Source organism: Silurus meridionalis, chromosome 9 (genome assembly GCF_014805685.1).
Source record: "Silurus meridionalis isolate SWU-2019-XX chromosome 9, ASM1480568v1, whole genome shotgun sequence".
Classification (NCBI taxonomy): domain Eukaryota; kingdom Metazoa; phylum Chordata; class Actinopteri; order Siluriformes; family Siluridae; genus Silurus; species Silurus meridionalis.
Window position 1 is genome coordinate 14,707,528 of NC_060892.1, and position 25,975 is coordinate 14,733,502.

The 25,975-nt window shown below is 36.7% G+C and overlaps 1 protein-coding gene across 1 annotated transcript in view; it reads right to left on the reverse strand.

Moving 5' to 3' along the window:
* Positions 1-15,434, reverse strand: part of galnt18b (UDP-N-acetyl-alpha-D-galactosamine:polypeptide N-acetylgalactosaminyltransferase 18b) — a 103,194-nt gene extending 87,760 nt beyond the window's left edge. Inside the window, exon 1 of the mRNA XM_046857698.1 lies at positions 14,867-15,434. Coding sequence (XP_046713654.1) covers positions 14,867-15,104 — 238 coding nt within the window. The 5' untranslated portion in view covers positions 15,105-15,434. The remainder of the gene's footprint in view (positions 1-14,866) is intronic.
* Between the last annotated feature and the right edge of the window lie 10,541 nt (positions 15,435-25,975).

Here is a 25,975-nt window from a genome sequence, read left to right on the forward strand (position 1 = left end):
CACAGCATTGTGGATGACCACACACACCTGTCACACACACACTTCACCCTCCTACCATCAGGGAAACGGTTCCGAAGCATTCGGGCCGTCACATCAAGACTGTGCAACAGTTTTTTCCCGCAAGCCATCAGGCTATTCAACAAACATCTGAACTGAACTCTCTCTCACACACATACACACTTACACACACACTTACACACAACTGAGTGACTGATCTGTACAACCGGACTCAACACACATACACTTCGCACACCCAGGTTTTAGCACCATTCACACCTTTCATTATCGCAAAATGTTTACATGCCGTTTGTTGCTGATCTTCCGGGACTTGCTCTTTTTGCACAATATTCTGTCCAAATCCTTTGGTCACTGTTCAGGATATTTTGATTGCTGCTATTGTAGAATTGCACAATTCTGTTACATTTTTCTGCTATTGTAGAATTGCACAATTCTGTTTACATTTCTCTGTTTACATTTTTTCTGCTACTGTGCACCTTTTTCTGTCACGACAGGTTTTACTGGTGGAGCTATTGCTGTTTTTATTTTTATATTTTGTGTATTGTGTATTGTCCTGCACTGTCCTGTGTTGTCTTGCACTGTCCTGTGTTGTCCTGCACTGTCTTGTGTTGTCTTTTGCACTGTCTTGTGTTGTCTTTTGCACTGTTTGCACCAGTTGCACACATGCACTTTATGTGGTGAGGATCTTAGTTCCTGGCCCTGTGTTCTTCTGTACTGTGACTGTTTGTTTTATGTTGTTTTATGTAGCACCTGGGTTCAGGAGAAATGTTGTTTCATTTCACTGTATACTGCATCAGCTATATATGGTTGAAATGACAATAAAAGCTTCTTGACTTGACTTGACTTGTCACGCTAACTCGTCACTTGAGCAGCCCAACTAATCGATAACAACGATTCGATTGGCGAATACGTGATAATGTTTTAGGTGCTGGTCTAAGTCAACAGACCAAGATTCCTAAACCAGTCACTACATTGAATTAATAATTGAAATACACTTTTCATCCGCATTCATGTATAAATTCAGTATGTTTAGAACTCGAGCAGACACTATGCTACAGTTCTGCTGTGATTTCTAGTAAATTAATAATGCATGCAAATATTGATGAAAATGCTGAGAACTAAGTTTTTATAAGCCATTTCTAAATTCTATACCTGCATTTTGCATGAAGCTGATACTAGCGAAACATGGATTAGTATATTACTGGTTCACAAGCTTAAAATATTTCAGCATTTCAGTAAAAGAAAGCATGTCACTGTGCTATCTTTAATAATCCTATACACTACATAGTCAAAAGTATTTGCACCCTTGACAGTTGTACACATACTGTATGTGGTTCCTCTCTAAACCGTAGTGGGTCTAATCAGCAAGAACGACGAGTCAGCATACAGAGAGGAGGTGCAACGGTTAACAGCCTGGTGTGGAGCCAACAACCTGTCTCTGAACGTGGACAAAACCAAAGAGATGGTTGTTGACTTCAGGAGAACACAGAGTGACCATTCTCCACTGATCATCGATGGATCTTCAGTGGAGATCGTCAAAACACCAAATTCCTTGGTGTTCATCTGGCGGACAACCTCACCTGGTCACTTAACACCAGCTCCATCACCAAGAAAGCCCAGCAGCGTCTCTACTTCCTGAGAAGGCTGAGGAAAGCTCATCTCCCTCCCCCCATCCTGACCATGTTCTATAGAGGGACCATCGAGAGCATCTTAAGCAGCTGCATCACTGCCTGGTTTGGGAACTGCACCGTCTCGGATCGCAAGACCCTACAGAGGATAGTGAGGACAGCTGAGAAGATCATCGAGTCTCTCTCCCTCTATCATGGACATTTACACCACACGCTGCATCCGCAAAGCACACAGCATTGTGGATGACCACACACCCATCACACACACACTTCACCCTCCTACCATCAGGGAAACGGTTCCGAAGCATTCGGGCCGTCACATCAAGACTGTGCAACAGTTTTTTCCCGCAAGCCATCAGGCTATTCAACAAACATCTGAACTGAACTCTCTCACACACACACACACACACACACACACTTACACACAACTGAGTGACTGATCTGTACAACCGGACTCAACACACATACACTTCACACACCCAGGTTTCAGCACCATTCACACCTTTCATTATCGCAAAATGTTTACATGCCGTTTGTTGCTGATCTTCCGGGACTTGCTCTTTTTGCACAATATTCTGTCCAAATCCTTTGGTCACTGTTCAGGATATTTTGATTGCTGCTATTGTAGAATTGCACAATTCTGTTACATTTTTCTGCTATTGTAGAATTGCACAATTCTGTTTACATTTCTCTGTTTACATTTTTTCTGCTACTGTGCACCTTTTTCTGTCACGACAGGTTTTACTGGTGGAGCTATTGCTGTTTTTATTTTTATATTTTGTGTATTGTGTATTGTCCTGCACTGTCCTGTGTTGTCTTGCACTGTCCCGTGTTGTCTTGCACTGTCTTGTGTTGTCTTGCACTGTCTTGTGTTGTCTTTTGCACTGTTTGCACCAGTTGCACACATGCACTTTATGTGGTGAGGATCTTAGTTCCTGGCCCTGTGTTCTTCTGTTCTGTGACTGTTGTTTTATGTTGTTTTATGTAGCATCAGGGTTCAGGAGGAACGTTGTTTCATTTCACTGTGTACTGCATCAGCTATATATGGTTGAAATGACAATAAAAGCTTCTTGACTTGACTTGACTTGTCACGCTAACTCGTCACTTGAGCAGCCCAACTAATCGATAACAACGATTCGATTGGCGAATACGTGATAATGTTTTAGGTGCTGGTCTAAGTCAACAGACCAAGATTCCTAAACCAGTCACTACATTGAATTAATAATTGAAATACACTTTTCATCCGCATTCATGTATAAATTCAGTATGTTTAGAACTCGAGCAGACACTATGCTACAGTTCTGCTGTGATTTCTAGTAAATTAATAATGCATGCAAATATTGATGAAAATGCTGAGAACTAAGTTTTTATAAGCCATTTCTAAATTCTATACCTGCATTTTGCATGAAGCTGATACTAGCGAAACATGGATTAGTATATTACTGGTTCACAAGCTTAAAATATTTCAGCATTTCAGTAAAAGAAAGCATGTCACTGTGCTATCTTTAATAATCCTATACACTACATAGTCAAAAGTATTTGCACCCTTGACAGTTGTACACATACTGTATGTGGTTCCTCTCTAAACCGTAGTTACAGTTAGAAACACGCAAGCACAGTGCAGCACCGAATGGGTGTAGACAATGTATTTGGATGCGTTGCAATCCTCCTATGCACAATGTAAGTTTAATGTAGACATGGTGTGGAATTCATTATAGAAACATAGTAAGCAATAAATCTAGAACTGGAAGTTTAACAAGCACAAATGAGTAGGGCTGAAAGGATTCCTTAAGCACCTCGAGTAATTCAAATGCAATAAAAAATAATATTCATCATATTTGCCTCAATGCTTCGTTTAGAATACACATGGAGCATTGCGTTTCCCCACGGACCATTATTACTGATGCACCACCTGGTATACTGATGCACCAAGAAACGACAGAAAGTTTCAAAATTTTGGGATAATTTCAAACAAAATATAACAAAAACAGCTTTTTGGGGGTTTTTTGTAATCTAAATATGTATTTTTATATTTTTAATTAATTATTTGTTATTATGTAATTGGGTTTAGTTTTTACAGATTGCAATTTCAGTTAAATTAAAGTATACTATTTATCCGATTGTTTGATTAATCGTTGGAATAGTCGGTAGACTACTCGATTACTAAAATAATTTATAGCTGCAACCCTACATATGAATGTAAGCAATAAAAACAACATTAAAATTATTATTAGCATTCAGACATTTTTTATGTAAATATATTCACTGCACTCCAGCATGTGGGGTGTGTGGGTTGAGTCGTGGTTTTATCTTTATCTAATGTTTCGACTGAATCGATGAGGGTCTGATCTATGCGTCATGTATTTGACACGTGGCTTTTCCACCCGAGAGCCAGAAAAAATATGATGCCGCTACATGAGAATCAATTATTTAATACTTGTTCTTGTTTTGGTCAGGCTTTTGCCCTTCAGCCGAGCAGTAATTAATTGTTTTCATTATCAGTTCTCCTTGTGCTCTATTTGTGGTAATTAAATGCCCGAGCCTTTTCATGGTGACAAAAATCAACATGCTATGAGGCTTACTGAAATTAACTCTGTGCTTCTGCTCAGGCTGGAGGGAATTCTCTGAGTGACACATTTTTATACTTGTGTTTCTGTGAGAAACTATTAAGAAATGTACTTACAAATAAGCAGGAAAAAATATTAAGGCATTGCGCAAGCTTACGATAAGATGTATATAGCTTACGATAAGATGTATATATATATATATATATATATATATATATATATATATATATATATATATATAGTGGCGGTCGGTCAAGGCCAACAATGTCTTCTCTGCTGGCCTACACAATATCAAAAGCACTGACCTACATTTACAACCTCAATTCTAATATTTGTTCTATGAAATTGTATTAATTTATTCCCAACGTTTATTCTCTTCATTTCATAGTGTTTCTCTGGCCCTTTTACCATAGAGAATATTATGAATGGGTCTGTTTCTTTAACCAATCAGATTTCATATTCGCCTCACAGGGCAGCTAGCTGGCCCAGAATAACGTCAGCATTTTTCCGTCCTCTGATTAGTTGGTCAGAGGGAAACAGTTACAGCCAAGTTCCACTGGAAAAACACGTGTGTAGCTCTGCACACATTAATACATCTGAGTTAGACTTTTTTATGCCTACGGCGGAAGAGAAATTGATTTTCGGACATACTTAAAAATACATTTTAAAGAAAAGCTAGACATCGTGAGGAGGTCGGCCAACACAGAAGCTAGCTAGCGTGTCTCAGCCTGGCAAAGGGTTTGTTCACCACTTTCAGACCAGTGAATACGAGCCGTACCACTGGATTACAGCCTCTGAGGAGCGGTGCAAATTCTGCATCTCTAGTGAGTAGGTTGTTTTTTTATTTAAATTGTTGTTAAATTGTTTTTATTAAAAACAATTTTTGTCATGTTATTAGACAAATATTGATTCTGAACTGCTCCAGATGATGTAGGTGCACAGTTGTGGTGGTAGTGTAGAGGTAAAATGGTTTTCACCCTCCATCTGTAAAATGTCTCTCTCTCTGTAATGCCACGTGTTGTTATATTGCGTTTTTGTACAGTATTGATGGTTTCTATAATTGTGACGTGATAGTGGTGTATTAAGAAGTGGATTCATTTGGGTACATCCCCACTGAAGGCCCAGGTACCAAATGCACGGCCCGCCACTAATACATACATACATATATATATATATATATATATATATATATATATATATATATATATATATATATATATATATATATATATATACATACATACATATATATATATATATATATATATATATATATATATATATATATATATATATATATATATATATATATATATATATATATATATATATAATAATGTAGCATATACATATGTATATGCTACATTGTAATAATATCAAAACAATTTAGACTTTATTAGACAATGGTCATTTTCAATACTAAAAAACTGTCTGCTTCCATATCGGTTCATGAAGAACAGAACAAATCAGTATATCGATAGTTACATCCATTTTCCAAACAAACACAGCTTGGAAAATGAGAAGCACCGTACTGATTAATAACTCCTGTCTCTCTGGCTGGACCATTCTGCAGCATCTGAGCCTAACAGTGTAATCATCGTAATCCTCGTGCCTCGGCAGTAAATCAGGCCGTGAGAGTCATCGTTCAGCTCGAAATGCCACCTGATTGGTTATTTATCATGTACTCAGGCTTACAGAGTTCAGGAGTCTCCTGGTAGACATTAAATGCGACATGTCCGTGATGATGCATTATTTGTTTCCACGACTCTGCTGAATGCTTTACTGCTGAGATAATTAGCCTTCAGCAGCTGCTTATTAGGGTGAAGCTACAGGGAGCTGAGGATGTAGCAGGAAGTCATGAATTATGGCTTCCTCTTACTTACGGAGAGGCTCAGTCACACTTTCCTCGCTTCACATAGTGCACTTGTGCTCGAGAATGAACTCGCTCTGGTGCTCTGTGGTGCTCACGGTTTGAAGTAAACATACGAATGTCACAGTTAAGTGTGAATAGTTCAGATCTCAGGAGGAACACAACAGCTTCAATTACAAACAAAAATATGCTCGGATGTTAGCTGATTAATTCATCTTCATGACAGCTTTAAAAATTAAAACCCTAAAAATCGACTTCGATTAAATTAGTTCAATGGCATTCTGTTAAATGCTGTGCACAATCTAAAGTTATATAGGATTTCAGTTCCACTTTACTTTACTCTTCTAACAAGCATTCAGGAGCCGAATGCCAGTGAATAACAGTGTGTGTGTGTGTGTGTGTGTGTGTGTGTGTGTGTGTGTGTGTGTGTGTGTGTGTGTGTTTTAACAACAATCCATCAATCATATTGGAAATATCATGCAATACCCGGGTCAATAAACAGCTGATGTGCTGTCAAAGGTCAAAACAATTGAAGATGAAAGACGTAAAAGAAGATGAAAGACGTAAAAACTTTAGTTTCAGAACAAAATGGAAATCATACAAAATCTCAATCTCAGATATAAGAAAATGGATCCCCCTATAGACAATCATGGCCACCCCTGAGCTCCAGTATGTGGAGAAGAGCAGATGACGCTTTCCTCCAAGTGTGACAGACCACAAGTAGTGGTTCAAAAAGATGGGTAAATTAACTTGGCTTCAAGTTTCGTAGTTGTTATGCGTTGTCATAAAAAAAAAAAAAAAATAGCCCTTCTTTTTAAATAAAGAGCAATACAATAATAAAAATTAAATAAAAGTCCACGTACAGCTTAAAATAATCAGCAAGATTTCAAAAAAAGGAACAGAGAACGAGGGCTGGGAAATATGACGATAAAATATCAATGTCACAATGAACTTCTCATCTGATTTTGATGTTATTTTATCATTTTTTATAAGTAATAATATTTTTATAATAAATGTTATGATAAACAAATACATTTTAAATTTAAAAAAATGTAAAGAATGAACATTTATTTTGATTTTTTTTTTCGTTTTCTGGCCATCTTTCAGTCTTCATTTATTTTTGTTCACAGTGAATCAAATAGAGAGAAAATAGAGACCCAATAAAGAAGACAGAAGAAAGAAGAAAAAAATACACTAAACAAATAAAGCGACGGAACACAGAAAGCACACATTAGTAAAACAAACCAGTGATAAGACACTGAAGAAAATAAGAATTCTCTCTCTCTCTCTCTCTCTCTCTCTCTCTCTCTCTCTCTCTCTCTCTCTCTCTCTCTCTCTCTTTCTCTGTCTCTCATTCTCTCACTCTCACTATCCTACACACACACACACACACACACAAAGGGATTCAGTTGTGCACTTAGAAGAGGAAGACTGGGCGCCATTGTGACAAAGAGGAAATCCACACAAAGAGCAGCAACCTAATAGCGCTTCCTTACATGAACCAACCCTGAGATTTGTAATCTGTGATCTTATCAACAGCCATGAACACAAGAACAATGAATCTCAGGATTACAATCTTGTTTAAACATTTTGTTATGAAAATATAAATCTTGAATTTCCTCTTAGTGTTTCATACTGCTCTGTATAACAGCAGTGTATGGTTGCTTTTATACAGCTGAACTGTAAGAGTTGGACTTTTGAGTGTGTGTGTGTGTGTGTGTGTGTGTGTGTGTGTGTGTGTGTGTGTGTGTGTGTGTCATGAATCATTTATTTCCGTAACAGTGCATGGGTTCTGGTTAGAGACTGAGGCAGTGATTTATTTGCTGATGCAAAAACTCAAACCTGGACCCAATTAAACAGCACCTTTTAATCAGCCTTGGCCATTACACAGCTGTGTGACGATAATCTGTTACATACAGGTGTCCTAATGTGTGTAAATAATAAATGAGGCAGAGATGAATGACCGGAGGATGAAGCTTGATGTGTAATAGTTTAAGAACTGTACACCTGCTCATAGCTGCAATCATCCAATCAGCCAATCATGTGCCAGCTTCAAAACGTATACCATGCAGATCGAGTTCATGAGCTTCAGTCATCCTTTGCAGGAAGATAACCACACTGATTTGGGCTGACAGGAAAGCTACGCTAAGGTAAATAGCCACTAGATTTTACAACCCGTGATGAGGTTGCTACCACGAAAGCTCCAGGTAGATGGACAAAGTCTAAAGATTAAAAAGCTGCGAAATCAGGAAGCTGTTTGTGAGTTTTAAAATGATTCGAATGCTTACATTTAGTGAGACGCAAAATATTTGTATTGAAATGAACGACGACTTAGTGCATGAAATGAATGAAGGAATGCACGATGCGAGTCAGGAATCATGCTCAAGACTCGACATGATCTGATTTCGCAACTGTTCGGGAATAAATTACTTTTAATTCAAAGTAAAAAATGAAATAATGCTTCCATTAAAAACATGAAGATTGTAGAAAGATCTCGTGATACCTGCAATTTCTCTGAAAAGTGCATTGATTTACCGCAACATCAATACAATCACACACCTCTAGTTAATAGCAATAACAGCACCGCTGTGTCTGAGAAAAAGAAAGAGAACACACTCTTCTGAACCCATAAACGTGTGAAACCTAACAAAATAAGAACCATTGTTAAACTGCCTGAGCTGAGACAAAGAGAAAAAGAAAGAGAGTAAGAGAGAAGCAAACAAATGCGGACACTGCATTTTGCGAATTGTAAAAGATAAGGTAAAGAAAGATAGATAATGCTGACACAACAAATAAACTATATATAATGAATACAACTCTATAATATAAAAACTAATCAGAAATATCACGCAAGAGCAACGATTACAGAAATAAATACACGACTTAGTAAATTATATTTTAAATCAACACACTCTATCATTTATCATTTGCTTATTGGGGAAAAAAATACATGGGGAAACGAAACAATTATAAAACCTCAATCAATCGTTCCTTCTGCCAGTCAGTAGCACCGAAATAAATTATTGAATAAATATCTGAATAAACAAATAAATAAATCCTGGCTTTTACCATAAGCTGCTTGATTGTGAAATGTAATATTAGACACGGATCTCACCTTGATGATAAGGCGCCTGAAAAAATGTAATCTAACTGTCAGTGCATGTTATAGCTGGCAGAAAGACTCAAATTTTGCTCCTGCTGAAAGAAAAGAATTGAAAACACACACACACACACACACACACACACACACACACACACACACACACATACATACATTCCTGTTGGGTTTGGCCTGTGGACGCATCATTAGTGAACGAGGACAGACGGGAAAGCACACATTGAAGCAGCAGCTAATCTGCTGCAATACAAAAGCTTTTTTGTTACAGTTTTAATGCCAACAAGGGGATTAGTGGAGAACAAAGCGCCAGTGCCGGTACTTTCATTCCCAACTCACTGAAGGAGGAGGAAGTCAAATTCACCCACAAGCAGCCGAGAGAAGAGATGAGCTGCAAACAAAACAATCATCTCCCAATGACTCGTTTCAGGCTGCGTCTTAAAAGCATTTTCAACATTTCTAAAACTGCATCAAGAAAAAAACTAAACAAGTAGAACCTCCCACAATCAATTAACCAGAGAGGACTTTCAATTAAAGTATCTATTCAAACCCAAAGCTCATGCACAGGTATACACCAGGGTGGGCTGTTAATCAAACCATGCTTTCATTCAACACAATAAGAAAACTGCTCTGTGTTCATATTGCCTAATAAACACACAAAACATCAGCCCCTCAGAACGTACACAAACATGATCACAGGGGAAGAAGCAGCTGATGGTTGGAATGGATTTGTGTACAAAAAAGGTAATGTTTAAGGGAAGTAAAATAAGTTTTTTAAGAAAGAAATGTGTGAAAAAAATACGGAGGAATATAAAAAGATGGAGGAGTATAAAAAGATGATGTGGAAATAAGATGAAGGCCTAAAAAAAATAAAACGTGTATAAAAGAGATGAATGTGATGAAAAAGAATATAAAAAGATGGAGTTGTTTAAAAGAAATAGAGGAATATAAAAAGGTGGAAAAATCTCATTAAGGTAAAAAATTAAAAATTAAAAAAAAGAATTAATGAAGAAAAAGAAGAAATTCACACCCAGTTTCAGTTCGGTGTTTCAGTAAGTCCAAAACAATTAAGACACATTTATCATTGAAATATTTTACCTTAAGTAACTGTAGTCCTGCATAGTTATCTCATATCTCATATCTCATGTCATAAAAACAACAAAGACATCATGCAAATAAACCACGCCTATTCATGCTTTGCAGTACAGCAGAGTGTGATGCAGAAGAGGATTTTATGTGCATGGAAAGAACAGGATGTGAAACAGGTCAATGGTTGTGCTGTTAAAATACATAATGTATTAGTATTAGTATTAGTATTTTTCCACAAACTGGCTATTAAATAATAGAAAAAACACCATCTGCACACAACGACAAGTGTGGGCTCTAATCTGGAACACAGGCTAATGAACTTTTCACCACACACACACACACACACACACACACACACACACACAAACACAGCATCTGACAACATGCAATCACAGTGAAACGAATAAACTCAGCTGGTATATATAAATGCGTTTCTGATTCCTGTGTGTACTTCTAAATTCAAACTTTATTTCATCACTATGTCTACAATACACAATATGTATTATAGTATAAAATGTTAGTGAATAAACTGTTTGCAAAAATAAAAGCACTGCACTAAAATTGGTCTAAGATCTAAATGATAGCAAATAAAATGTGTTTCCTTTTGGTAACACTAATTATTATTATTTATATTTTTAAAGGTGGCACAATACCTCACAAAATATGCAATATCTCACAAAATATGCAATATCTCACAAAAGTGTATCATGGTATAGTTTCACAATATCAGTATTTTATAGTCAAATCGCCAGCCCTGAACCCGTCCTTACATCGCTTTAAATTTGTGCCATTCAGCTCAATTATATATATATATATATATATATATATATATATATATATATATATATATATATATATATATATATATATATATAATCTTATATATTATATATATATTATCTTATAATCTGTATTCAGTGGTCTATGCTGATTCAGATTATAAGAAGTCATTAATAATGAAGTATAGTCTTAAGAAACCATTCTGAATAAAAATATGTAAACAATTTATATAAACTAGGTTAACAATGCTATTTTCACTTTTTTTTTCTTGTCTATATGTGTCAAAAAATAAGATATTTCTATTTCACTATACAAAAAGATGCTTGAACCTGAGCGTCCTTACGGCCACCTGGCACAAACTTGCACACACACACACACACACACCTATAGATAACAAATGCATGAAGTCTATTAAAATCTAATAATAAAAATTTTATTTTAAGTTCAATATAGTTTTTACACTGAATTGTTGAAAGTCACTACAACACAATGTAAGTACCTACTATGTAATTAAATTACTTATTTGTAGTAATTCATTACTTTTAGTAATCAAATTACTTAAACATTATGACTTTGTCCAGGGAAAAAGTAATTTAGGTGCAGTTAAATGCAACACTGCATGCAGTGCAACAAATGCATGCAACACTATCATTCCTATAGTTACAGTTTTTTCATAAACCAATATATGTATGTATATATATATATATATATATATATATATATATATATATATATATATATATATATATATATATAAATTCCTAAGTTCACTTCTTTGCACCACCTTGTCATTGATGATTCTCTTAGAACTGCATGACACTGTGTTTTAATCCTCACAGAAGCTTAAAGATCAATGAATGTCAAAAGGAGCTTTTAATACGATTTCGAAAATCATGAAAAAATAATGAGCACGTAAGATACATTTGTCACAATTAATGCATGATCAACTAAATGTGACCTAATAATCACTTTACCTTTTCTCGTAATTTCATTACAGAACAGTGTCTTTCCTCCTCTAGCATCATTACTGTAATGATTTGTAATCACACTACACGATGTCAGCTATTTGAGTCAACGTTTCTTCCTTGTGTCATGGGTTTTTCGAATGGGTCTGTGTCAACTTATTAGGAATCTAAATCATCTGCAAACCTGCTGTGTCAGAATGTCTACAGTAGTAAGAACAATTGAAAATAATCAGCAGTAACAAAGAAGTACGGAACCTATCCTCTATTCAAACAGACCACAGTACTATCATAATAATAATTATTATTATTATTATATAATACATTTATAGACATGCTAGAACTGCAAGCAGTCTGAACAATCAAAGGAAAATGGAAACATATCTTCAGGCAAAATAAACTCAAGCGTGATTTATAGTTGGTGGTGGAATTCTTTTACCGCAGGAGGACAGGAGGCTCCGGCATGAGATTTGTTGCATAGCCTCAGGTCATGGTCCTGAAGATGCCTACCAAGTTTTGCAACTTTGTGCAAAGTCGCTGCTGAAATGCAGCCTTATTTCCTGTTTGGCAGCATTGCAGATTCCTTCGGCTTATTACAGGCAACCTTTTTGGAGTATTCAGAATTATTTTGATGATTTTTTGTGAGGCTTACTCTAATGATGCCATACCTGTATGTCAGATTTATTGATGAATGCACAAAAACTGCAGTAGGAGAAACAAATAATTTTTTTTTAAATCCAAGCCATTAGCCACAGTACCTTGTCTTTACCCAGGTACTTCAGGGATACCTGGCTTTTACATTTTGTAAACACGGTTCAAAAGTTATGACCTTTAACATAATTTAAGAAAAAAAGTACTTTGAAAAGTAAAAGCCCATAATTTCACCAATAGCACCAGAACTACACTTGAGTGTTGGCAGCACTTGGCCCAAATTTGGTCAGAATGTTCCTTCGCTCCTCACCAATCAGTGTACCAAAAACCTTCACACTTTTACTAGACAGTTCTATGAGCTGCCATAGACACTCACAGAAGATGCAGAAGAAAAGAGAGTAATATAAAATAACAACTGTCTACACCCCATCACTTTATAATAATAATAATAGAAATAATAATAATAATAATAATAATAATAATAATAACAGTAACAACAAAGAGAGTGAGTGTCTACACCTGCGCCCTGTTTATTGTTTTGGGAGTAAGTAATACCGTCTAAATACACAGAAGAGGATATACATTGTGTTTATGTAATCCCATAATGCACTGCAGTAGGAGTCTTAATTATACACCTTAGCAGAGTAGGGAACACCCATGATGCACTTTGCTGATTTAAGGGAACAGCTAACACTGTATGTGCGCCATCTTTATTGCTGCGTCGCAAACATGCTTCTAGAAAAATCTTACATTTCTCTATTTTACATTCTGTTTACAGTTTTCTGTTAATGTGCTTCAGTATATTTCCTGAAAGAGTCTTTTACTGCACTACATATGATGCCATGATATTGTTCCTACTGTCCTATTGTCTTTGTCACACACATGCAATTTATGTATTGTCCTAGTAAGTTTTGTGTAGTATTTTATTACTATTTTGTTCATCTATATCGTCATATGTAGCGCCATGGTCCCTGGGGAACACTGTTTTTTTTTACTGTTTCACTATGTACTGTACTGTATATGGTTGAAATGACAACAGCAGAAGTCCACTTGACTACTTAACTTTGTCTCCAAAGTTTACCAGCTACATGTACATTTTGTGGCACAAAAGTACAAAAGATAGTACAAGAAAAGCACTCTTTTTTATTCCATGCCCTTGTTAATAATAGTGCAATCTATTTGTATCCATAATAAAAGTATAATAATATAAGTCAAGTTTATTTCTATAGCGCTTTTCACAATAGACATTGTCTCAAAGCAGCTTTACAGAATTGTAAGAGTTAAGGTGAATGGTGTGTATTTATCCCTGATGAGCAGCCATGGCGATGTGCAGATATCAGATTGAAATTTCCGCATGAATGATTAATAAGATCTAAATCCTAACTTCTTGCTTCTCATCATTTCAAAGTACACTCTGCAGCAGTTCTCGCGCAACGCCATCACATCTCGCGAGATCGACGCTCGCTATTTTTAAGTTTGGCAGATGTAATTACAGTGCGCTTATTTGATTATGTGACAGCGTGGAAATAAATGGAACAGGAATAATCCGACACGGTGCTCCGAAGTGTGACTCGAGGATGAGATGTCAAGGCGTAAAATGTCGAGTGAACTCGTCAACAACTCGCATTAAAAAGCTATTCAAATAGCTTGAAATGCGTGAAATGTGACGCGCAGGCGCACAAGAGCGCCAGTTCTATAGGTGACAGCGTTATAGTTTATTATTAACCGAATACAACGCGTTGTGGGCTGCATTTCCTCACGTTAGAGCCTGTGGTGAAACTTTGCGTTGACTATTGGAGATTTAGTCTGAAACGACAATCATTTAAATGAAATGGACATTTAGTAATCATGAGGAATCTGTCAAATTGTTCCACCGAGCGTCGCTTTGTGCACATGCGCACTTTACTTTAAAATGCATGCTTCTTCACGTTTTAATGCCAAAGGTGTAATACAGAAAATAACAAATGCTCCATACACGGTGTAAGCTATCAAAACACAACTCTGCTGTTTTTATATTTCCCATAATACTGTCTTTAATAGGTTAATACCATCACACGAGCCACTTGAAATATTGTTATATGAACGATTTAAGTGTATATTGACAAAACGGTTAGAACAGAATAAATAAAGATTATTGAACAACTTGTGTCAGGTTTCTGCAGGAGGTGTAAATTAAATCTTCTCACCTTGTATGTGCTGGTTGACGACATTTTCCAGGCGGTCGAGTCGCTCTATAATCCGCAGAGTTTCGCCCTTCTTGTCGCCCTCCAACTTCCTGGCTGGGACGGGCACCGGCACTTTAATATACACACTGGCGATGTAGTTGGTGACCCATCCGACGTAGAGCAGGCACACGATGTTGGTCATGCCGCTCAGGATCACGCACGTCGACACCAAAGTTTTGGTTCTCCTGGTGCACGCCATGCCGACATGCCTGCGCGCCGCGCGAGCGCCTCAGCAGCCGGTGCGCAGCGGACCAGCGGAACCGCCTCGCTCTCCTTCTCCTCCTTCTTCTCCTCCTTCTTCTTCCCTGCTCGCTTAATAAAGTACCATTCCTCAAGGTGACCTGCTTCTCTCTCCACTACTACTCTCTCATGCTTTATTTCCTTTTAACACTCTTTATTTATTAGTTTTTTTTTCTTCTCCTCTCTTATGTTTATTTTCCTTCGCTCTCCTTTAAACGGACGGCCGCTCTCCTGCTCCGACATGGACTCGCGCACCTTCCATCGCGAGCGCTCTCTCTCTCTCTCTCTCTCTCTCACTCACTCACTCGGCAATAGCGTCTCTATAGGAACGAGGCGGCAGGCGAGGCGCGCGCGCTCCATCCCTCGACCAATGAGACGAGACAAATGAGTTGCCTTCAATTAGACAGCGAGCCAATCAGGATGGAGTGGGCGTGTCCCAACAACGGCATCAAGGAAGCAAGGAGATTGAGAAAGTTTTTTATATTGTTTCTATTTTTTTTGCTATACTTCAATAAAATAAATGGCATGTCAATATTTCAATAATGTCAATAATTTTAATCAGATCTACATGTAATTAAGGTTTTATATTAGCATCATATTTACAACTTTTTTGTCACACAACGGTGTCAAAAATAGGTTGTTAGGAAGCTTCTAGAAAAATATGGAACAGGCATATCGAACAAATTTGTTATGGCTACATATATAATATGTGTTCATTATTTGCCTTTTCTGTTACATAGTGTCCATCTGGCTTTTATAAAAAAATCACACAAAGCATTAGCAAATCTATACCACAAGTACATAATGTGATCATTTATGCCAGTGATGCCAAAACTAGGGCCTGTGGTGACCTCTGGAAAGCCCACCATGCCATATACAAGAAGATGAACATTGAGCTTTAGTTGCAATGTTACACTTAACATTTTATGTTTTTTTAAGATGCAAAAAATGAAAAATAAATGTACAGGATATCATTGAATTTCAATTAGTCCATCTTGGAACGACTTGTGAAAAATAAGTAGCAGCTTTATTTTGATCCCTTATGGGAAAAAAAGATTTGACATCCAATGCAGACTTAAGTTTTTTTTTTAAGGGATGACAAACATCAGATTCAAAGTTACAGAATCTGATGTCCGTGGACCAGCATTTTCATGAAAGATGGTTTAATTTAAAAAAATTTTAAATGTCACTACAAAATAAATCTTACATGCCAATGAAGATCAATTTGGTATTATTTTTTAATGGTAGTAGTATAGATATTATATATCTTCTCATTTGTATCACTTAATTTATTATATGAATCGAGGGACAGTGTTTTTTCTTAAAGCTACCGTTTTTCAGCACACACACACACACACACACACACACACACACACACACACACACACACACACAGAGCACAAGCAGATACAGAAAATTTATGTTAATGACTGTAGGGATCTGAACATAAACAGGGTCATTAAAGAATTAGTTAAGATTGATACTGATGATATTGATGATAGGTAGACATTTTATAATGTATTGTATTATTATAGAATATGTCTATTGCCCCTTAAGGAGAAATAATAACCCTGTAAATATTCTAAATGCTATTTCTTTTATCTAATTGGCTAGATTCATGGCGTACACATTTATTAGTATTCAGGGCCACTTTAATGTATCATTATGCTACTACAGAACATCAGTATATTGAGTACCTTTTGATCATCCAGAAAAAAATAACAAAAAATAAAGGTTACCATATAGTTTCTGTGAAAGTCATTGGGAAAAAGTGCTAATGTAAGTAGAGTTTTTTCAGAATTTTAAAGTCTCATTTAGAATGACATTTGTCCTGAGCTGACACTTCACCGTGGTATGAATGCATGTCAAAGGTTTTATTCTCCGCTGTTGAAAAAACACAGTGCATTTTAAGGCCTTATAGAGGCTGGTATAAAAGATTGATGCTGGTAATTGCTTAGAGGACTTGAGAAGCACACTGATGTGTAAGTGCCTCCATAATAAGCCCTAAAGGGGTTTGGCTGTAGCGCAACACCACTAATAATCTTCATTTCTGTTACCTCCCTGCATCCTCTAGCATGTTTTGCAAAGTGCTATTATATTATCAACATGTTTTTTTTGTGTGAATGTGGTTACACAATAGAAGAGATGGAGTCATGGAGGCTCAGTGAGAAATGGCAATAACTCTTTAAGCATTCTTCGAGCTCCGTCACAGCAATTGTTTTTATGACGTTGACAAACGCAAAATCATCCCAACCAACTTTTATTGTATATATTTACTTTTATAAACCATATTTAATGGTTTATATACACCTCTAATTTGCAGCTGCACTATAGTCAGTGCTGCTTTTATAGAAAATTCATCATCACCAACAGCACCATGTATAATGCATTTTAATGACCCCAATACAAGAGATCAAGTTGCTACATATTCTATTAACTGAGTTGTATTCCCAGAACAACTGTTCAGATTTACGCTGGACGTATGAGGTTTCATTTTCTTCAATCGTTCAATCATTTAATCAGTCTGACTTCTCTCTGAGACACACATTACATTTTTTTTATTGTCTTATTGATGACATTGTAAATTGAGTGCAGCAGAATTCCATTAAAAAAGGTGCAGCGACTCGTCAACCTCCATTTAGCGCTGGGGTAGTGAGAGATCTTTGTCTTAGTCACTGATTGAAAACAGCATTTGGCCATCAGCTATACTCTTGCCTCCTTCTGCCTCTCACTTAGTTTGTAAGGAGGATGTTTCTGCTTGTTTGTTTCTAAACATGTCTTTGCATCAGTCTCAGGGAAGGAAGTTTTCCGGTGTGGTTTTCTAAAACACCCTAGCTGACTTCCTCTTGTAATTTCCATTCTCATGTTTTTTTCAGTCTTTTTATATTGCTCAGGTTTTTTTCCAGGATAGAATCAATACAGTATGGCTGAGAATCCTGGAGTTCAAATAAAAGGTTCTGTACTAGTGTGAAGATGGAATTCAGTGAAGAATATAAAGCACTTGCAGATAAAAGCACTCAACAAATCCTATAAATTAGGAGTGCAGGAATCTGAATGCCATTATCTGTATCTGTTAAGTGCTCCAAATATTCACACCAGTATCTATATTCAGATTTAAACCTGAAGTGAATGTGGCCAGATGCTAATTAAAAAATGCACTTAGAAGACTTACTTAATTAAAAAAAAATGGTTCTGACAGTTCCTAAACCTCTGCTACATCACTCAAGTTAATAATTGGTAATACCCAAACTTTGGTTTTCTGAAGAGATCACGATGCGATGTGTAGATATTCTATAGTCACATATTTTCACAAGGTACAATTTTGCAGGTCAGGGTTCACAAAACCTGTGAAATGTGAAACTTATTTGTAGTGAGTTTGGTTTGTGGTGTCTAATATTCACACGTATGAACAAAAGTCATTAGAATAAAAAATGTGAAAAAGCTCTTACTGTCTGGTAAAAACAAAAAAATGTATTTTCCTTTTTTCTTTTGCATTCAGACAAATGTAGACGAGATCGTTGCATGCACATCTGTTTTCTTAAATGCTATATTAATGCACACATCACATATGTTAAAACAAAAATAAATAACAAAACAAGAATTTTCAGCCTTCTTCATGCTAACTTTGTCCTAAAGCCTTCTAATAATTTATACAGGGTGCATAGCAAAGGAGTCACAGTTTGTACAGTTTCTGTGACAATACAAAGCAGAAACATTATACTGTATAGCTGTATAGTTATTGTTAAAAAGGCACTTTAATTTATTGCACCTAATGCATCTTTAATTCACTCGCTCAAAAACACTTTGGCTCGTTTAATTGTGAAATGTGAGTCGACAGGAACACACAACGTCTGTCACATTCTTCTGTGAGCATAGGAATTGAGAGCCATGGTCTATGAGTTACAGAAGGTGTTCTCAGTGCCTGTGGCCAGCTAATCTGGTTTGAAAGAATCAAAGAGGTTTATTGTCCCTCCGAGCGTTCCCCGTCATAACTCTCGCAAAGAGGTAACAGCAGTGTGTCCAGAACGATGATGGATGTCATAGTGAAATGAGAAAAATGGCTGCACAGAGGTGAAGGGTGGTTGATGGAGATATAGGGAGTTGAACCCTGCCGGCCGAATCTGTTCTCCAGACCAAATTAAAGACGCCTAATTATAACAAATCTGTGCTTCGTGGGAATGCAGCACTGTGCTTTAAAAATTATGGCTCCAATTGTTTATCCGTGCTCGTACTCTGCAGCACATTAGATCATTTTCTGATATTTCTTCTTGCAGCAGTTACAATGATGAATAAGCAAGGCAAGGTTTTATGTCTTCCCGAGCAGATAAAGCTGATGATGGTCGTGAGTCTGCATCCGTTAACCTTCAACTGTTCAGCTCATTTGTAAGGGTTTTTGAATAAGTGTAAATGTAAAAAGCAATATGATTCATGTAATAGTCCATCAATTAAACCTTTAATTAGATTCGAAAAAGAAAAAAGTAATTGTACAGAGAATGTGGGATGCAAGCCAGGGAGCCTTTAGTACACTGCATCATATTGTCTCCCCTAAATGGACATACATTAGGGCACTTTATCATGTTTCTCCTCATACAGATGGGACCCTACAGGGCATTGCATAATGTTTTGTCCACTAGAATGAAATCCATTAAGGAATCTTATCCTACATCTCCACAGAAAAGCTAAACAATTAAGACAGAAGAAGAAAATGAGCATTATGTTTGTTACATTTTAATTAGAGCACAGTGAAATTCTTTCTTCCCATATTCCATGTACGTGAACCCTATAGGGCACTAAATGAAAATACTAGATGGACACCCATTAGAACATTTCATCATACTTTCTCAGATACAACCTATAAGGCACTTAATGAAGGACACTTCCTCATATATCTCCACATAAATTAATTAATCTTTTTTCTTTTTTCTTTGCCCATAGTGTAGACCTATAGGGTGCGGTGTTTTGTTTTTTTTCACTAGAAAGGGACATTATTAAGTCAGTTCTTCATGTTTCTTTAGACATAACTGAACTCTATAGTGCACTTCACTATGTTTCTTTACATGTAGCTGAAACCTATAAACCACGTTTAAATTGCTGTGTAGGAAATCTAAAATGTAATCATCTGTACAAATCAGATTCCTATACATGAGGAAAAGATTACTAAATAATTGTCATAGCCAAAGTGGTGCTCTTGTGAATTGCTGTTTCCATGGCCTCCACTTTCTAGGAGATAAATGTCTGCAGGCCATATCAGTGCGTCCATCTCCCTTCCCGTGTCAGCGGAGTGTGGGAGAATGACTCAGGCTTACATGATCGATGCATTCTCATCAAATGGACTTGCCCACTGTCAGAGTTATCGACTTTCAGTTGTGAGGCCCGAGCCGAAAGAAACGCCAGAGATCTGCTGAATGATAATATGATACAAAAAACCCTCAACACAATGACTTGAGAAATCTGACTAAAAGTATATGAGGCATAAATATTTCACCTGAACAGGCATGTTTAAACAAGAGAACCCAAAGTCTGAACACAGCCTTTGAGTCAAGGCTGTTTTTCCACCCTGAGATCCGCTTGTTAATTATGTCTTTAAATCTTGCGTGTTGTATATCTCCCAAGTGCTTCACATTACTGATTGAATGGATTAGATCACAGTGGGGGGATTTTTGCAGTGTGGAGAGATTACACACAATCATGAGATATTTCAGAGGTTTGAAAATGATCCGCTTTTATCTCAAGAGCACTTCAGTACATGTGTCTAATTTTTATTTAAATACCAAAAAAAGCATGTAGAGCTGGTGTGTTTCCTAAAATTCAGATTAATGTTGGAGTTTTTAAAATATCTTTTTCATGTAGTTTTAATTTAATGTCTTATTAGGTTCTTGAACAGGATGATTAATTTTGCAGGCCATTAGGTGCAATTCTATTAAAAAACAGCAAGAATATTATAGTGGTTGAGTACAAGTATAAAGATCTAAAAGAAGATTATTAGATCAATAACAATATCTACATGCATGCATTGTTTTTACAATTTTACATTTATTTTTAGACCTATTTCTTTATATATAGCATATAAGTAAAGCAAATTCATGTCCGTTGAGCCCACACTCTAAAAATAAATGCTTTATTCTGCAGAGAAGTGGCTTTTATTACTTTATTCTCTTAGATGTACATCAAATGTCACAGCATGCATTTTCTCAGTGGTTGTACTTTTGTAAATCTGTAAGTAACTATTGGTCTTCTGTTCAACATTTTTAAATCTGAAATAAAGCTAAACATTATAATGATAAAAATGATAAATTATAAAACTGTTTCAGCAGCAGTAACTAACCAAACTATGTTTCACTTGAATGATGTTCCAGTTGTGAAGTGTGCTTGTGTTAAAGCTAGCTATGTGTTAAAAATGTTTCTTTGTTAAGACTTTCAGATTTAACAAGGTGTACATTAAGGTGTCTATAACCAAAACATCCAGATGTACAGGTAGGTGCACTGATTTGATTATATCTATAACCCCAAATATTTTTTTTTCTCCTCATTTTCAAATATCAAGCTTGGGGTATGAAGAAAGATGTTTACTAGTGTAAATGTGAATAATTCTTTTACAGAAAACATCTTTAGTATGATGTTCATAAACTTCAGAAGAAAGGCTGGTTAAGAAACAGAACAGTGAATATAATAATAAAATACAAATCAGAATCAGAATAAGTTTTATTGCCAGGTACAGCAAAGGGTTCAGCAAAGAGCATTTTACAGTACTAGGAATATGTCTTGGTGTCAGGTGCAAATATATACACAAATACCAAATGTGTACACAGTTTTCAATAACTATAGTAAAGTAAATAAATACTGTATACAAAAAAATTGGCTTTGCATAAGAAGTAAATGGTTTAATATGGTATAGTATATAAGTATAAATAATTAATAAATGGTGTTCGAATGGATTGAGATGAGTAATGTGTGTGTTGAGTTCAGGTTGTACAGTTCAGTAACACACAGTTGAGTGAGTGTGTGTGTGTGTGTGTGTGTGTGTGTGTGTGTGTGTGTGTGTGTGTGTGTGTGTGTGTGTGTGTGAGTTTCAGTTTAGTTCTGTGTTGAGAAGCCTGATGGCTTGCGTGAAAAAGCCATCAGGCTTCTCAAAACAAAAGTGAAGGTGACTGTCCAAACATGAAGCATGTACGCAAGAATGAAATAATAATTCTATACAGAAGTAAATTTGCATGAAGAGTATGCAATTTAGAATACGAAAGTAAAAGTGACAGTCTGTAAGTTTTCAGGGGGGGGGGAGTTTTCAGCCATCTGGCGGTAAGTGGGGCAGTGTTCAGCAGGCTGACTGCAGTGGAGAAGAAACTGTTCTTGTTACGTGAGGTCCTGCTCCTGATGTACAGCTCCTGGAGGGATGGTAAACTGCAGCCGATCACCTTCTCAGCAGAGTGAATGACATACTGCAGCTTGTCCCTGGCTGAAGCTGCAGCAATCCAGACCGTGATGGAGGATATGAGGATAGTATAGAAGTTTACCAACATCTTTCAGGGAGGAGAAACTTCTTTAGCTGCCACAGGAAATACATCCTCTGCTGAGCCTTCTTGGTGAGGGAGCTGATGTTCTGCACCCACTTGAGCTCCTGGGCGATGGTGGTGCCCAGGAAGCAGAAGGACTCGACAGATGTCACCGGAGAGTCACAGAGGATGACAGGGGGAGAGGGGCTGGGTCCCTCCGGAAATCCACTATCATCTCCACTGTCTTGCGCGAGTTGAGCTCCCGGTTGTTCATGCTGCACCATGACACCAAACAGCCATCTCATTCCTGCCGAATGCACACTGTTAATACTGTTTTTATTTTTTAACTGTGCAATAACTAACATTTTTAGAGATTTTTAGAGATTTTTTGAGATCATTACTAGAGATTTAAACCACTTTTGTACGTCGCTCTGGATAAGGGCATCTGCTAAATGCCGCAAATGTAAATTTTTGTGCAATTGCAACTGTTTAATAACAGCAATTTTAACTGTTCAATATTCCCTAGTGGAAATTGTTTGTTTGATAGTGTAACTACTACTCATTGTATTTATATACTGTTCTGTATACATTTTGTACCATGTTTCTGCCTCATTTTTGTAAAACATTTTCTTTGCTACTGTAAAATGGAAATTTCCCCGATGTTGGACAAATAAAGGTTTATCTTATCTTATCTTATCTTATTTATGTCTTTATTTATGTTCTTATTGACCAGGATTAGGATGTTAAGTGGTAATTCTGACTGATGTACGATCACAGCAAGTCTGAGCTTCTCTACAGCTTTGAGCTGCACTGACGTTCAGCAATTAGCTTCAACATGAGCTCTCAAAGGGTTAGGCTTTACTGGACATCACATATCTGACAAAATAGATTAGGGACATGATACTTACTGATAATAAGAACAGAAAGCAAAGGCTACAACTGTATATCCAAAAGACTGTTAAAAAACAGGAGACTAATACAAGGACCTTCACCCATACACACAAGACACCATGGATTCCAGGCCACCTACTGTCATGTTATCCTTGCTCAAGATCAAACCAAACTCCCTGTAGCTGCATCACCATACCACCCTACAATATTTAGAACATCCTTTTCTGCATATAATTTGTTAATAGATTTGCTAATATAACTACCACTCTTCTGGGAGGATGTGCTGATAGATTTTGATTTGCTTGTGGAGATTTGTGCTATAAATTGTTTGAGTAAAGTCAGGTACTGTGTAGGGTAAGAAGGCCTGGGGTGCAGTGGGTGTTTCAATTCATCCCGAAGGTGTTGAGTAAGGTCTTTACTGAATACCATCACATCCTTACAATGAATACAGTGTAGGAAAATGATGTTATAGTTCAGTATGGTGTAATTGTGGCTCAGAACAGAGATAGCAAAAGTACACACATCCTTCACTTAAGTAGAAGTACAGATAGTCATGTTTTAAAAGACTCTGGTAAAAGTTGAAGTACTGACTATACTTTTTCTCTCAGGTTAAAAGTACTTAAGGTACTCAATGTATTTAAATAAAAAGTAGCCAATACTACCACCTGTATTAGTGTCACACTAATGACTGGACTTCACATCATATTATTATATTGATACAAAACAAATTTCAGATTTTGTTTTTGATGAATGTAACATAATCACAAGCAGAGAAAAGATGATAATGATCAGGTTTTCTCAGTCATGTGTACATCGTCGTCTCCCTCTGTCTCATCCAAGTTAGCCATTTTTCTTGTTGCCTTACTTGTTGTTAGCTTCGTAAGCTATCCTACGTCTGTGGTGCATGATAGCCAGGAAATGAAAAACCAGTGGTAGGTTGAAAAAACTACACAATGACAAGAAATAGGTTGATAAGTTATGGGATTAAGTACAACAACAAAGTATTTGTACTTCATTACTTCCCATCTCTGGCTCAGAACAACCAAATGTGCCAACACAGTTATAAGCTGTTGTAGAGTATGATCGCTATTGGTACAAAAAAACTCCTGTACTGTTTTCTATTTCATCAGTAGGTCATAGAGGGGATGCTGTTTATTGTCCAGAATGCCTGTGAGTCATCTCCAGCTCTAATAATGTTCAAGGAAGTTGACACTGGTTTTCATAAATTGGTAAAACATCTCAAACATCTTACAAGTACTAAACTTGTTTTGTCACAAGGTCTTTAATGCCAAGGACATATTTTAGTACTGTAGTAATATTTCTTAATGTGTGCCTTTAACCTGAAATCATGGATATCTCCTGTAAATTTAATTGGCTTCAAAGTTTATAGTACATGCATCTATGTACAGGGAAAGGGACAGTTCATCTGAACATGTTCATTAATTATTGCTGGTTTCAATCGATCAAATGCAGTACAACAGGCAAGAGAACTCACTTATCAATCATTTATCCACCAAGTCAGTCCTTTTAAACATCCATGTTTGGTGGGAAAACGTGTCTTCTCTGTTAGAAGGCTGATATTTATTTATCAAAACCCAAGCCAAAGCATGATACACTAAGCAATGTTTGTGGATGCATCAGTAGATCAAAACTGTCTGGAATACACACAGCTTTTCTGCTTTATGAATAAATGCAAATTGGGCAGCGTCTCTTTGTTTTGACAGCAAGTGCCATCAATCTGTTTTTGTTTATTTATTTTTAGTCTGTTTTTTTATTTATTTTTTATTATACAAAAAACAAGGAACTTTTGGGATCTATCAGCAAAACTGATATAGTGGGTTGGAGGCAAATATTGGTGTATTACACAAAATAGCTTGTCTTGCAGTCTCTTTATTGAATGTGATGGCCTGTCAGGTGGGAGTACACTGAAATCCACCAGAGAAAGAGAGAGAAGAAAGAGAGCAAATGAGAGAGAGAGAGAGAGAGAGAGAGAGAGAGAGAGAGAGAGAGAGAGAGAGAGGGCAAGTCGAGGCGAGGTAAGGCAAGGATAACGAACAGAGAAGCTAAATTATGCATAGTTTACATCATCTATCTTCATTTGTTTGGCTACACAAGTCTACACAACACACAAACGAGCAGATGCACACCATCAGCACAAAACTCAACTCACATACAGTACGAGGAAGTCTGATCACTGAGGACTAAAGCATCTTTTCAACACCCTTGTGGAAAACACTTCATCTTAATATCTGCACATCTGATGACTGTGGAGACAGTAAACAGAACAAGGCAGACGCCACTGCTGCTTTCTCTCTGTGTGATGTGGGATTACAGAGCACACATTAGCCGACATGACTAATTTATCTGATATTGCCGCTTAAGCATTTAAGGAAATGTAGTGGGAGGGATTTGAGGACCTGTGCTGCTTCATTGGCTTCCTCAAAGGTTT